Genomic DNA, 13677 nt, shown 5'->3' with positions numbered 1-13677 from the left:
ATAAGAGAACGAGTCATTTCTTATCACGTGATAATATCCATGTATTTTCCTTAAGTATTTTGACTAAAATGTTTTTTTTAGAATGAATCAAACAACGTGATTTCCCGAAAATGTATATACACGCGAATGAACCTTTTGTCTACTACCACCGTGTGGACAAATTAGACTACTGCACCCATTTGTAGCGAGATTGACTGCAAACCACCTCACAACAATCTCTTCAATAAAAACTATTCATCTACTACCACTGCAAAGCTAAAAATACAACATAATGCACGACATAAGCTATTTTCACCAAATTGTTTTATTTACAAGAAAATACATCTTTGCTCTTGTTTAAGATGAAAATACGTAAACTCCTACACATGCACGAGAGTCGGATGGGGAGGTAAACATGATGGACAGTCCTGAATCATAAAACCATTAAATTATCACAACATGCATGGTTAAAACACGCAAAATATGTATTAATGACGAATTTGAAAAGAATACATTCATTCTTCAATTTACAATAAGGATGACACTACCTGTATTATGTCCTAACTTGTTATCTGAAGGGGGAAAGAACTATGAGGTTCCATGCAATACAAAAATCACCTCTTTACAATTAGTGGCAGGACTAAATAAAAGACCTTTGTTTTACTTCTCCAGTATTAACTTCGGATTAGATTAGCAGTATTGAAACGCCCCTTCTCCGTAATTTATTCAGTCAACGTCCAGACTCCGTGTCATTTAGAGGCATGCACACCCTCCTGTCGGCAGAGTCTGACAAAGACATGTGAATCTTGTTGCCATGGCAATCTTAGACCTTGTGTGATGCTTAAATGAATGGAGCTGCTAATACATTAAAAAAAAAAAAAAAAAAGACACTCATACAGTCGCGTAGTGGCATTAGAAGCTCACGGCGGCATTAAAATGCCAATAAAAGTCACATTGTGTGGGAAACTAAACTAGCAGCCGATATCCTGAGCAGGGTAGCATTTACAGTTCTTGTTAAATTCACAGGTTTCAAATTAAAACGAAATTCAGGATGTGACTGATTGTCCATCATAACCAGCAACCATGTTTTTTTACATTACATTTTTCTAAATGATATTTTTTGTCCTGGACATTTAGAAGCATCAAAAGCCTTCTGAGAAATGCAGATTCCTGGAACAAAAGTCCAATTTACTGCGGGACTCAAAACCCAGCTCCGGGTCAGCGTGAGTTGAAATGCGGTGGGCAAACATTAGTGCTCAAGGGTCACATTTGATATGGAAAACAGATCGGTGGGCCAGCCAGTGGATGAAGTCAAATCATAAAAAAACACTAAAGTGTATGTTGGTGGTCACATGACATGCTTTGCTTTGCAAAATGGACCTCCAGGGTTAGCTGCTCGCTCAGCAGACTTGGGCCTCTTTGGCGCATTGTGTTTGTTCGCTAAACCAAAAAGCACTCCGTTCGGGGGTCAGACCTGCATCATTAATCGCTCCGATAATAGTTTATCTTTTGTGTGTGCGAGTGCGCGTGAGAAAGGAAGAAAAATGAGAGTAGTCTACAGAAAGAAAAAAAAAAGGTCATCGAATGGAAGATGAAAAAATATTAGCTCGGTGGAATTCGGCAAAAGTGTACAGCGACTGTTTAAAACAAAATGGTATACAAAAAAAAAAAAAAACAAGTAAAGTGCTATGTTAAAACAAAAATATCAAGAGAGAAAAAAAAACCATCACCTTAACTCTTAGCTGTGCTCTTTTCTGTCGCTTAAAGCAGTGGTTCTCAAACTGGCATTCGGAGAACGCCGGGGAGTTGGCAAGCCGAAGCTTGGGGTCTGCAGAACTGCAATAAAATTACATGGCATCATTTCAAATGAGGAACAATAAAAAATGTTTTTTTTTTTAAAATGAATAAAGCAATAAGTCCTTCCTATCTCAGCAATTAAAAGACACCCTCGCACAAATCTAGAACACTGGGTGTAGAGTTAGTGAAATAAAAAATTAGGCCATAGCTTTGTCTAATAAAAAAAAGTGCATTGACGCCAACTTGTGGTATCGAGGGGAAATTACAAATTTCTTGGGGTTGGCCCGTCATAAATTTGTGGATTTTTGCTGTTCGTGGTCCTCTATAAATATTTATATATATAAGGTGTCTTTCAGGTTAAAATATATAATATTACGTGAATAAAATTGTCATTTTTAAAATTCACTTGTTGAATGCGAAACACTGATTTTTAAAAACATAACTTTTGATCCCTAAAAATTATCCGCTCTAAAAAAACAAACAAAAAAAACAAAACATTAATTCATCTTTACTTTTGAATTCGTATAAAATTCAAGGGTGCATATGATGATCATGTTTAACTGGCGTTCGTATTAGAAGGTGAGCCTTTAAAAAAAAAAAAAACTTCTACGTTTGAGGACATATGTCTGACTTTTTGATCCAACGACTTTGTTCATTTAAAACAACTTTAAAATGGAGTGCCCGAGCCGAGAGCGAGGCGCCCGTCTCGTCCGTCACTCGTGGGCGTTTCTGAGCACCGAGTCGTCGCCCAGGATCTTGCAGAGCTCGTTAAGACGCTGCTGCATCACGGGGATGCCGGCGAGCTGGCTCTCTAGACGCTGCTTCTCCTCGGTGAGCGAGAGGCGCGTGGCCGTGTCCAGTTGCTCGAAGCGCCAGCCGCCCTCGCCGTCGAACTGCAGCAAGTGCGTGTGGTACTTCCTGGCGGGAGATGGGGCGCGTGACCGCACTGGAAATGAGTCCGGAAGGAGGAAAAGACGGCGGCTGTTTTACCAGAGCGAGGGTCTGTGCGTGATGGACAGCAGGGAGATGCCGGCGTCTTTGGCGGCCTGGAAAATTTTGCCCTCCACGTCGATGCTCACGGCGCTGGTGCACTCATCCAACAGGGCGTATTTCGGCCTGACGCGCACACACGACAGAGCGACATTTGTCTTGCAAAACTTCATGACACGGTATGGAATTTCTTTTGCGGGAAAACAGTCGGATTTTAACATTTAAATAATACACTATAAGGCAGCAACATTAGCAATTCCTAATAATTTAAAGCAGGTGTGAGCAAACTACGGCCCGGGGGCCACATGTTAAACGTTTCAATCCGGCCCGCCAAACTGGAAAAAACTCAAATGAATAAACCTTGTTAATGCTTTATTTTCTAAATACTCTGGTGTGCCAAACACAGATATTTTATTGTAATGCTTTTGTCCATTTTCATTTCAAATCAAATGTATTTTTTTCCATCTGCTCCTGGTCCAGCCCCTCTGTCAAATTTTAGAACCCATTGTGGCCCACCAATCAAAAAGTTTGCCCACCCCCGATTAAAGCAATGTGATATACCTTAGTTTTTCTTCATTTAAAAAATGTTTTATTACAAAATTCTCACATTTTAATAACTTGAGACTGCAACAAACTGAACACGACTTTCTTTGTAAGACCAATTATTTAATAAATCTCACATTTGATTGTGTACCTAATGTTGTGGCCACTGCATTTATTTTTCTTTTTTTTAACAGTGCGCTTACTTGTGGTAAAACATGCGAGCCATGCCCATCCTTTGCTTCTCGCCTCCGGACAGCACGTCCTTCCAATCCAGCTCAGCATCCCAGCCTCATGGTCGTAAAAAATAAAAAAAAAAAAAAAAACGACAAAAAAGGACAAGTCATTTTTTTGATTGTGAATTTCACCATTTAAAATGTCTCTCTTTGTTCTCAATATTGCATAATCGATGAAGGATTTTGGCCCGTTCACACGTTAAACCCTCCAGCAGCTCTAATCCGTCCGTGTACTGTTGCGAACAATCGGCCCGTTTGTGAGAATATTGGCAGTCCCGTAATTACCTCCTTCCCTGGTGACGATGTGGTTGAGGTTGACAATGTCCAAGATTGCTTCCAGGTCCTTGTCGCCGAGGCCTCTGGCGGCCATGCCCTCCGCCGAATCGGGATAGATCACCTGGTCCCGCAGAGAGCCCATAGACATGTAGGGCCTGGGCGAGAATGATTTATTTGATCAAAACAATTTTTTTTTTTAAGTTAACTTTTAATTGACTTCTTGAGACTAAGTGGTCTCAACTTCGACCACTTTGTCATGATTGTAACTAATACTAGCACAGCCGCCAGGTGGCCGTCTTACGGTATAAATTATTTAATACTTCACGGTGGGTCTAAATTTTTTTTATTCATTTTAAGATGCAGGAATTTTTTTTTTTTTTTTTTAAATCAAAACGTCTCATTCACACACCGGGGCATAACTGGGAAAAACGTACGAGATCAAACAAAAGGTGTCGTTGCAGTCACACAATGTGCGAACATGATTTATCCGCTGACTACCGTCACGCTAAAAGTAGTTCAATATTTATTTGAAAGCTCCGGTTACAATGGATTCGATTACAGACAAGTTCACCACGAGGGTGGTCAAACAATACGCTGATAAGACCTACGTTTGTGTGTGTGTGCGCGTACCTCTGTGGGATGTAAAACATATGCTGAGGGGAAGGTTTGTGGAGGCGCCCGCCGTACACGGGCCACAAGCCGCTGAGGATGCGGAAGAGGGAGCTTTTGCCGCAGCCGTTGGGGCCGGTGATCAATAAATGCATGCCCTCGTCCACCTGAAAGCAAAAACATTTACTCATAGTCTGCGCATTCATGTAGAGGGGCAATTTTAAAAATAATTATCTAACAGGATTTTTTTTTTCTCCTCTACGATATTGTGATTGCAATTTAATTTGATTATTTTCTTCAACGTCCTCATTTGGAGTTTTTTTTTAAAAAACATACACGCAATAAATTATTATTATATTTTTTATATATCATTATTATATATTTTATTATGATATAATTATATTATATTATTTCAATAACTATCAGATTTATTATACACCCTACATACAAAATAAACGAGAGAAAAAATACATCACATCTATTAAAAAAATAAATAAAATTTAAAAAAAAATTACAATTCCAATCATAAAATCATTGAATAGTGTCACATGCGCTCTATTTCAGAAGGTGGCGATGATGCACCAAAAGTATTTGGTAACCATCAAAAGAGAGTAGAAGAAGAAATGGAAGCGCAAAAAGAATTAGAAATTGAAGAAGAAAAAGTAGTCATGGCAACGAATACATGAAAAAAAGGCAGCTTGCTAGTTCAGTGTGCTGCATCCGCCGCAACATGAATTTACGACTTACCGCACCAAAAGTAACCGACCAGGATTTGACCACAATGCCACACAGGATTCTCGTGAGGTAAGCCATTTTAAACTTAAAAGGAAAACCTTTTAATTCGAAGCGGAAGTTTCTGATCTAACCGGAACTCATTCGTCAACCACGATTAGCAAACGGGGTTTTTTTCTGTGACTCATGGTCCGAATAATACAATCAAATTTAAAGACTACAGACCGACCGTATTGAAGAGCAAGTTTTTTTTTTTTTCCACGCCAAACTACGTCAAACTGAATTACGTGTTCAGCCCTAGTGTGGAGTATGTAAAAGACTATTCTTCCGATCTCACCTTAACATTGAGGCTGGACACGACGACATCCCCGTTGGGTGTTATAATCGGGACGTTTTCACACACGATACCATTCTCCACGTCGATCACTTCACCTGACATAAGAATAAGGGTCTGTGTTGAAATAATCCCTTCTTCGAGAGATTTGTCGTGGATATGTTGCAATGGTGTATTTACCCTTAATCTCCAGCGGGCCGTCAATGTGCATCTCAGGCTTGCTTTTCTTCTCTCCTCCGTTGGCGGCGTTTAGCGACGAGCGCTTGTAAACGCCCCTTTGGACGTCCTCGAACACCACAAACATGTTGTGCACCCGCGCTGTGTAGCCCGCCAACTCTGTGACCTGGAGGAGAAAGGGGTTAATGGCCGTTTTCATGTAAACATTAGCTCACAAGCTTCAAATTGTAGTTGTATGAAAAATTTAATAAAGTAATATGTTTATTGTAGTTAAATAAAATGTAATTAAAGAAATACCATATTTGAGAGCCTAACGAATTAATCGGTTGGCCGATTTATTTGGCTAATATTAGCTTTTATTTTATACATATCACACAAAGATACCCCCCAAAAAACTTATGGAAACAAGTTTTGTTTTTTTGCCAATTATTAAAAAATAAATAAATTAATTAATTAATTAAAAATAAATAAATAAAATTAAATTAAAAAAATCGGGCAATTAATATTGGAATCGCACTGGTCTTGGTATGTATTTAAACCCATTAAATCAATTTAACCAATACAAATAAATATCAATGTTATTTAAATAAGCGGAATCAAATACAGACTTAAAAAAAACTGATTTTATACAAACAATTTCACTAAGGTGATTTTGATTAAAAAAATCAATTAAAATCAATTTAATGTTCTGCAATTATTATTGGCAAAATTCATATTAAAAATCAATATAACATTTAACTATAATATCAATTACATTTGAACTAAATATATGACAATTGAATTACTAGAATCGGCATGTTAGATTTCAACATATTATGGGTGGGGTACGGCGTATTCTTTTCTAGCAGTAACTCATGAAAAAAAAACAAAAAAAAAAACAAATGGTTGCTTCTGCTGGACCTCGCACTTCTCCTGAGCCATGATTTTCTCCATGCCAGCTGCATGGAGCAAAGACACCACAGGCTGTTGACTCAGCTTGATTCTCTTTGAAACAAACCAGCGCAAGATCTGCGACTTGGCATTTGCCACGTGGGGGTCCGGATGAGTCAAGAAAAGACGGAACGATTATGAAACATGATTCGCGGCCGCCACATATCGCCACTTTACTTTTGTTAATTGTGTAGAGAGTGCAAAAGCGAGAGCGGGAAGGATGCAGGCTCAAAGATCAACAGATGGAGGATTATTCACAGTGAGGTTTAAGCCCGAAGGAAGGAGAAGCGGCCAGTCAAATAAGGCAAACCAATTTCACTCCTTTGCCTTTTTCGGTTCTAGTTCAATGCCATGTGACTTGGAAAGTGGCTCATTTTGCTTATGAACGTATTTAAAACAACCAACCACATATTTTAGCTGTGGTGGTGCTATAACCTTTTATGCAACGGATTGAACAGAAACGGTGCCGCAAAACATGTACACAGTAGGGATGGGCGATGACAGAAAAAATAATCCCAATTATTTAGCTTGCTATTGGTATCACAATTATTTATTGATTTAAAAAAACGACATAACTATCATCATAACCTCATTTTCATTCAAATCTGCTTTTTGAAAACCTTTTTTAGGTTTTGCCTCTCCCTTCTCTCTTCATAATATATTTTTATCATACTTTGTTGTTCTACATTTACTTTTAAAAAGCTAGGGATTTACTTGGCTATTCATGGATTTCCGTTGTATTTCCTGCATTATAATGCGTGCTGAAATCCTTGAAATATGGAACAAATTAAATTAAAATTTTATTTTATTAAATAAAATAATTTAATTAAATAAAAAAAAAATAATTCAATAAAAAATGTAATGAAATCAAATGTGAAGCACATTAAAATAGCAGTGAAGTAAAATGAGAATCTTATATAAATACAACAAGGAATTCGGTCAATTCTGTTGCTTTTGTGTCATACTGAATGACGTTCTTCTCTGCTACAAATTGTTGAGACTTGCCATCTGACCACTCAACTAAACACGCTTTTTACATAACACATACGAGTTTGTGGGCGTGGCTATGTCTAAAGAATGTCACCTTCGAAATACAAGCAAGGGCTTGCTGTCTATCAGCCGCACTCGCGCCGTATAATCAAAGCCGACGAAAAGTGTTAGCGAGAGGCTGCTTGAAATCGCAGACATCATCCCGTCACCTCTTTGTAGGAGGACATGATCCTCTCGATGGCGTCGGCTCCTGAGGCCAAAAGGTTCCGGGCGGTGGTGAACGCCTCCGTCCTCTCGCTCACCCTCCGATGTGGGTGGCCGTCAGCCGTTTCTGTAAAACAGAATAATTTATTGCAAGAAAAAAAAAAAAATACATGTTTAGAGCATCTTGAAAAAAAATTGCTTTTAAAATAAATAAATAAAAATCGCAATATTGAGGCAAAAGCAAAATTATTGATCGAAATCGTTCTACACCCGGCAGATATATTTTCCTTACCACTGTCGGCGAAGCCGGTGGCGGTGATGATGGGCACGGCCACCATGACGAGGCCGCAGCCGCTCCACACGTACTTCATGAGGAACTGCTCAATCATGATGTACCACAGACGCTTGGAGAGGATCAGGTTCATCTGCTCGGCCAGCGCGCGGTAGCACTTCTGGAGCTGGCGCATCTCCACCTGGCGGCAACACCCAATCGCAAGCCCATGTCAGTTCACTTCTATTTAACTTAGCGCAATGCCGTTGCATTCATTTTTAAGAATGAACTTCAAGTTTTTTACATTCAGTTTTGCGTAGAAATTATATGTGGAAGATATTTTAATTGAATCATAATTTTATAAAACTTATTTTTTACATTTTTTCACAATTTTAATACACTTTTTTTTCTAAAGCAGTTTTAATATTGAAACTGTGCCTTTAGGTCCTCCTAAAGGTGGTGCTGTATTCTTGGACATACCTTGTGACCGCTATAGAAGGCGATTTCCTCTGCATTGGCGATGATTCTGGAGTGAACATAGCGCAGGTATCCCTTCCTGTGTGCCTCCTCAGCCACCAGTTTACCAAATTTAGGCGAGCATGCCCGGAGGACCTTGGCCGTGACAAAGACCACCAACCCGGCCAGCAGCGTGGGCCCGCTGGCGTTGGCACCCCTGGACCGAGCCGTCCGGATGAGCGTGTAGGAGGTGAGCATGACATCCAGGATGGGCTTGGTGAGGTTGGAGTAGAGATGGGCCACCGACTGGGAGAACATCAGCACGTCCTCCGTGAGGGACTGGTCCGGGTTGGCCAGCCTCCCGTCCATGTTGCTGACTCTGTAGTAGGTCTGGTCCGTGAAGTAGGTCCGGTAGGCATGGTTCACCAGGCGGGTGCGGAAAGCCAGGGCCAGCTTACACTCCAAGAAGCGGATAACGCTGTTGACGAACGTGGCAGGGATGGCGATGAGGAGCCATTTGATGAGCTGGATGATGAAGCTCCTTGGTTGCTTCTCCACGATGGTCTTCACTATCTTGCCGTCCAAGCTGGCCACGTAGATGGACAGGAAGGTCCTGGAAACAAGAGCGACCGAGTGCAAGGAGAGCAAAGCGAGCTCCTTGGACAGCAGCTTGGGGAAAAGGATTTTTGCAAGTTCCAGGATCTGCTTGAAGAATTCGGCGTTGACCCCAGGGGACGCCTTTGATGGATTCACGGCGTCTATCCGGGATTTGAACGAACATGCAGTTCCGTTTTCCGATCGTGTGTCGGCTTGTTTTTTGCAAAGCTGCCTGCAGATGACCGGGTAGAGCGTTTTGACGCTGTAGGCAGCAGCCGCGAGAAACACGGCTCGCTTGGCTACAGCGGCGCGGTCCCATTTCACTTTGGACGCCGCATTAAGTATGTTGGACATTTTTAGGACGTTTAGTCGGCTTTTATGGCGGCCCCCCAAACGCCCATCGCCCTAAATCCACTCACAGCGTCGACGTGAGAAGGTCGTCGGACCTCGGACGGCCGCGGTGACGCAAAAATAAAACGGTCCAAAGACGCACCGCTACATCCTGCTCTTAGCTTTACCCGGCATGTAGGCGAAATGTTACACTTCCGGGTTTACCTTTCAAAATAAAGCTTGTCATGACCAAGATAATTAAGTTTGATTTTATTTTGCCAAGCACCTCTTTGAGTATGATTTCCGCCTCTTGCTATTGGTCGCAGTAAAACACGGCCTGTTCTTACCAACTATTGTTTTATAGTGTAGATATTAATTAATATTTATTTATATTACACAAGACCAACTAAAATAACATTACTCTATTATATTAGTATCTTAGAGTGTATTTATTGCTTGTTCCCAAACAATTCTAAAGTCGTGTATTCTACACTTTTATCGAATGTAAAAAATTGTTAAGCTAGCAGGGAAAATTACTTTTCCGACATTTTGTCTGACTGTTTTGTCGAAAATGAATTGGGTTGGCGGGTCGAGGTAAGCTTAATTAACGCTTTATTAAAAATGTTTTAACTTAAAAGTGTCGCGCTAAACGGACATTTCCATACAGGAACCGGCTTATGATGAAAAATGATACGAAAAAGCAACGCGTAAGACAATCAATCTGAACACATTGACATATTTTAATCTTTAGTTAAGGCTGTTTTTTTTTAATGTCTCTACCCCCGCCCCCCCCCCCTCCCACCCTGTTAGGAATTCTTCGAAAAATTGAGAATGCAAAATAAATTGAAAAACCTCGAAGTTGCCACACCTTCCGCCCCTAAAGTCAGTTCTTTCGCCAGTATGGACCTTGTGACATTGTTTGTGGTCAACCAGATAGCTGCAAAGAAAGAGCTTAAAGGTACATATAAAATACTCATAAACAAGACCTTTGGTCAAGTGTGTTGCTATATTGCATGTACACATATAAGTAGAATTATGATACTGTTCGACTGTACTGTGATGTCTTTCAGATCCTCCCCCAGTATCAGTTCTGGGCTCCAAAGGAGGAAGGAAGAAGCGGAGTGGCAACAACCCCTTGGTGCTCCCCATGAGCCCCGGCTCTCCATCCCAACTGATTTTGGTTGATAGTCAACCTCAATGCAGGTAGAAAAAAAAAGACTAGGGTGACAAAGATGTTTTCATAAGAGATTACAATTTAGTACTAGGGGGAAGGTCATAACATTGGAAGCATATAATGTAGATGCTTACAATCTTGCAATATTGAGTTAGACACCTTTGCCCTACATCCAGATTGTAACGATGGCATTTGCTCAGTAGGAGGTCATTTTAGTCCCTTGGGATACATTTGAGATATTGGACTCCAAAGTATTTGGACCTTTGTCAAGTCACCACAGATTTTTGTTGTTGTTGTTTTTAAACAGACTGTTAAGAGTGAATTCATCAGAATGAAAATGTTTCCCAGTCCCACTGTAAACCTTGACAGCTGCTTTGTTGTTTTAGTGTTCAAGGTGTTCGGACGAAACCGATTGTGCCGCAAGCCTTCAAGATTAGGAAAGTAAGTAACAAAGCCATGTTATATAAGAGGAAAATCTTTTCAAGGAAAACAACAATTTTACAGAAATTACTGTTTAATTAATTGTACGACCAAGTCACCAAAATAAAAATAGAAAAAAAGGGGGGTAGGGGCTGTTATTGTGCTCAAGCATATCTAATATAAAAATACTAGTTTGGCGCCATCTTGTGGCTAAAGAACTATGTGGATTTTATTGGGCGTTGGCCTTGTATCAGAAAATACTGCTTTACTGCCATCTTGCGGCATTTGCATGACGTAGATTTTTGATAGGATTCTGCATAACAAAGAATATGTCAACTAATCGATTAATACAACATACCTAAAAATGTACTTTTATCTTAAGCTGTCACCGGTTGTGGAGTGCTCCTTCTCTGACAACAACGCAGCCGACTACCTGCCTCCCATAACGGAACCCCCCAACCCTTTCTCGTCCTCGTCCCCCCACTCAGGTGTGTGCTGTAGTATTTTAACAGTGGAGAAAATAGAAATGACTCATCGGATTTGTATCCGCAGGGAGTATCTTTGTGCGGGGAGGGCACGCCGAGGCACTTCCCGGCTGGTCCCTTACACCTTGGGACACATCGAGTCTGGAACAAAACACGGTAGCTTCAAAGGAACATCACAAATAAGATTAGTACAGCATTTGCTTATAATTGACTGTAGTTTCAGCCGTTCTATGAGCCCAGAGGGATGCCAGAAGACATTGTGTGGTCTTCTAACCCGGCCACACCCACTGCTGATTTCTTTGGAACCGCAGTGTGAGCACAATTTGAACACTAAAGTCCCATCTGAAATAAGAGAGTAATATTTTTGTGCCTACAGTACAACCACTCCCAACCTGAGATCTGAAGACACCTTCCTGAGACATTTGTCTCAAATTGAGCCCACCCTGGACTTCACTCTAAACCAAACAGGGAGCGAGCAGCAGTTTGAAGAAAACGTCTTTCAGGGATTTATTAATGACGAATATGATACTGAGGGTAAAAATCTTAGCAATATTTTTCACAACTATAGTGGCAAAGAGAGGTAATAACCATTTCTTAACCAATTAGCTTGTCATTTCGGGAGTGGAAAAAACAAGATATATCTCAAGGATGAAACGTCAATCCAAGCTTCAACCCCACAGTAGGTATTATGATCCAACTAAATATGTATTCACGTCTAACTAATTTGTTTTGTACAGAACTGTCCCCGAGCCACATTCAGTTCAAGTGCAGGTAAGCCAAGCAATACTGCCACCCAGTGGTGAACCATAAGAACAACACTTGATTACATTCAGTTCACGTTGGCTGTTTTGTGCTCGCATTTCTTGTTTTTAGTGCATGGACGAATTCAAGCACGAAGTCAATGTACCACTGTAATGAGTGTTGGATAATTGTTTCCTTAAATTATGTGTTTCATTCCTTCACAGCTCCCCAATTGCAGTCTGAACTTCAGTAAGCCGACCCTCCCATTCAACACATGCTTTCCTTCATCTGTTATGCAAATACACTTAAGTTTTTTTTCTTCCTCTCCCTCCCCACCCGCAAGCATGCCCGGAATATCCAATGAATGATCTGGGGTATTCGCAAACTTCCTCTTGCAAGAGGGGTTACCTGGGTTCAGCCTCCAGTGATGTAAGTTCACAACCTGTTAATGATTGGATAAGTAATACCTGACATATCATGAGTCAGTGGTTCTCAATCTCACGGGAATAATTAAATTAATTGATGCAGTCATGTTCTCACTATTCATTAGGATGAAGACTGCTGTCATCCATCGGGATTTCCACAGAGTCGAGCGCCAGCCAATATCCCCGAGATGTGTGCATGCAAGAAAACACCCAGTGAAAGACGAGATGCAGAAACTCAAACCCTCCGCGAGTCCACTTCTGAGAAATTCGATGTCGCCACTCAGTGCAGCTTGCTCTCAGACCCCTCTCCACCTGTTGTGTCACTCCACCAGGAAGCCACCAGGGGGCACCCTGCCTGCACAGAAGCTCCCATGGTGGGCATAGCAAAGACTGGAGGGAGGCAAACCCTGTGGGGAAAGAACAAATCAAACTCTTTAGGCATTTTGAATACGACTCATCGGCGTCATAGCACAACGAGTTCACAGATGCCTTTTCAGAACATTTTCAGCAAAATCAGTAAAGGTACAGTACTAAAAAAATTAGGCCAGAATGTGAAATTGTATATTTCGACACTGTCTTATACAATGCCACGAAATGTTATTCTTCCCAGTAGGCATGCATGAGAGCCCCCTGCAGAAAGATTCCCCAAATGCATCAAGGCTGGCCAACGCCACCAACACCAGAGCGGAGGGGGAACCACTCCAGGAAATAGCTGACATTTTGCTCCTGCTCAAGCAGAGAAAGGACACGGAATGATGAGAAGCGAAAGAAAACGTACCTGTTCTGCGCACGATGTTCGAATTAAACGCGTTGTGTTAACCTCCTGTTGTCATAGCAACGCTGGAATAAAACCCCCCGAAACATTACTGATTCACCGCTTTATTTCTTTCCCCTTATACGCACAAACTCGGATAATTTATTTTTTTTGTAATAGAATATAAACCCTAGCAAAACATTTTACAGCTCATACAATTAAATATACTA

General features: G+C 40.9%; 2 protein-coding genes across 3 annotated transcripts; one reads left to right on the top strand and one right to left on the bottom strand.

The window, feature by feature from the left end:
• Window positions 1–286: 286 nt before the first annotated feature.
• Window positions 287–9682, bottom strand: abcd2 (ATP binding cassette subfamily D member 2). The gene is made up of 10 exons (XM_088288375.1): window positions 8546–9682; window positions 8087–8267; window positions 7800–7921; window positions 5674–5836; window positions 5497–5591; window positions 4449–4594; window positions 3828–3973; window positions 3513–3597; window positions 2767–2892; window positions 287–2694 (listed from the first exon to the last, which is right to left on the bottom strand). The coding sequence occupies exons 1-10, from the start codon at window positions 9470–9472 to the stop codon at window positions 2490–2492; spliced, it is 2196 nt and encodes a 731-aa protein (XP_088144501.1). The 5' UTR covers window positions 9473–9682; the 3' UTR covers window positions 287–2489.
• Window positions 9683–10014: 332 nt separating this feature from the next.
• Window positions 10015–13559, top strand: redic1 (regulator of DNA class I crossover intermediates 1). Of its 2 annotated transcripts, none has more exons than XM_088288377.1 (15): window positions 10015–10042; window positions 10116–10155; window positions 10259–10406; window positions 10519–10651; window positions 11009–11063; window positions 11425–11530; window positions 11595–11683; window positions 11745–11839; window positions 11904–12061; window positions 12134–12206; window positions 12265–12298; window positions 12493–12517; window positions 12612–12697; window positions 12819–13215; window positions 13307–13559. In XM_088288377.1, exons 1-15 carry the CDS (start codon window positions 10020–10022, stop codon window positions 13447–13449), a joined length of 1605 nt encoding a protein of 534 aa, XP_088144503.1. In that variant the 5' UTR covers window positions 10015–10019; the 3' UTR covers window positions 13450–13559. The 2 variants fall into 2 exon arrangements, with proteins under 2 accessions (XP_088144503.1, XP_088144502.1); XM_088288376.1 differs by having other exon boundaries at window positions 13304–13559.
• Window positions 13560–13677: the final 118 nt, after the last annotated feature.

This window comes from Idiotropiscis lumnitzeri, chromosome 2 (assembly GCF_059441095.1).
Source record: "Idiotropiscis lumnitzeri isolate Australia: NSW breed Sydney's pygmy pipehorse chromosome 2, RoL_Ilum_1.0, whole genome shotgun sequence".
In the NCBI taxonomy this organism is placed as follows: domain Eukaryota; kingdom Metazoa; phylum Chordata; class Actinopteri; order Syngnathiformes; family Syngnathidae; genus Idiotropiscis; species Idiotropiscis lumnitzeri.
Note: the sequence above shows the minus strand (reverse complement) of the source record. Positions and strands in the feature narration are given on the sequence as shown.

What these genes read in the sequence shown, in the direction of transcription:
- redic1 (XM_088288376.1), top strand. Translation starts at nt 10,020, where the DNA reads ATGAATTGGGTTGGCGGGTCGAG. An exon ending in TGCAAAGAAAGAGCTTAAAG is followed by an intron (nt 10,407 to 10,518) that starts GTACATATAAAA and finishes GATGTCTTTCAG; the next exon opens with ATCCTCCCCCAGTATCAGTT. An exon ending in CAATTGCAGTCTGAACTTCA is followed by an intron (nt 12,518 to 12,611) that starts GTAAGCCGACCC and finishes CCCACCCGCAAG; the next exon opens with CATGCCCGGAATATCCAATG.
- abcd2 (XM_088288375.1), bottom strand. Translation starts at nt 9,472, where the DNA reads ATGTCCAACATACTTAATGCGGCGTCCAAAGTGAAATGGGACCGCGCC. An exon ending in TGTCCAGCCTCAATGTTAAG is followed by an intron (nt 4,595 to 5,496) that starts GTGAGATCGGAA and finishes TTTTGCTTTCAG; the next exon opens with GTGGACGAGGGCATGCATTT. An exon ending in ATGTTTTACATCCCACAGAG is followed by an intron (nt 3,974 to 4,448) that starts GTACGCGCACAC and finishes ATTCTCGCCCAG; the next exon opens with GCCCTACATGTCTATGGGCT.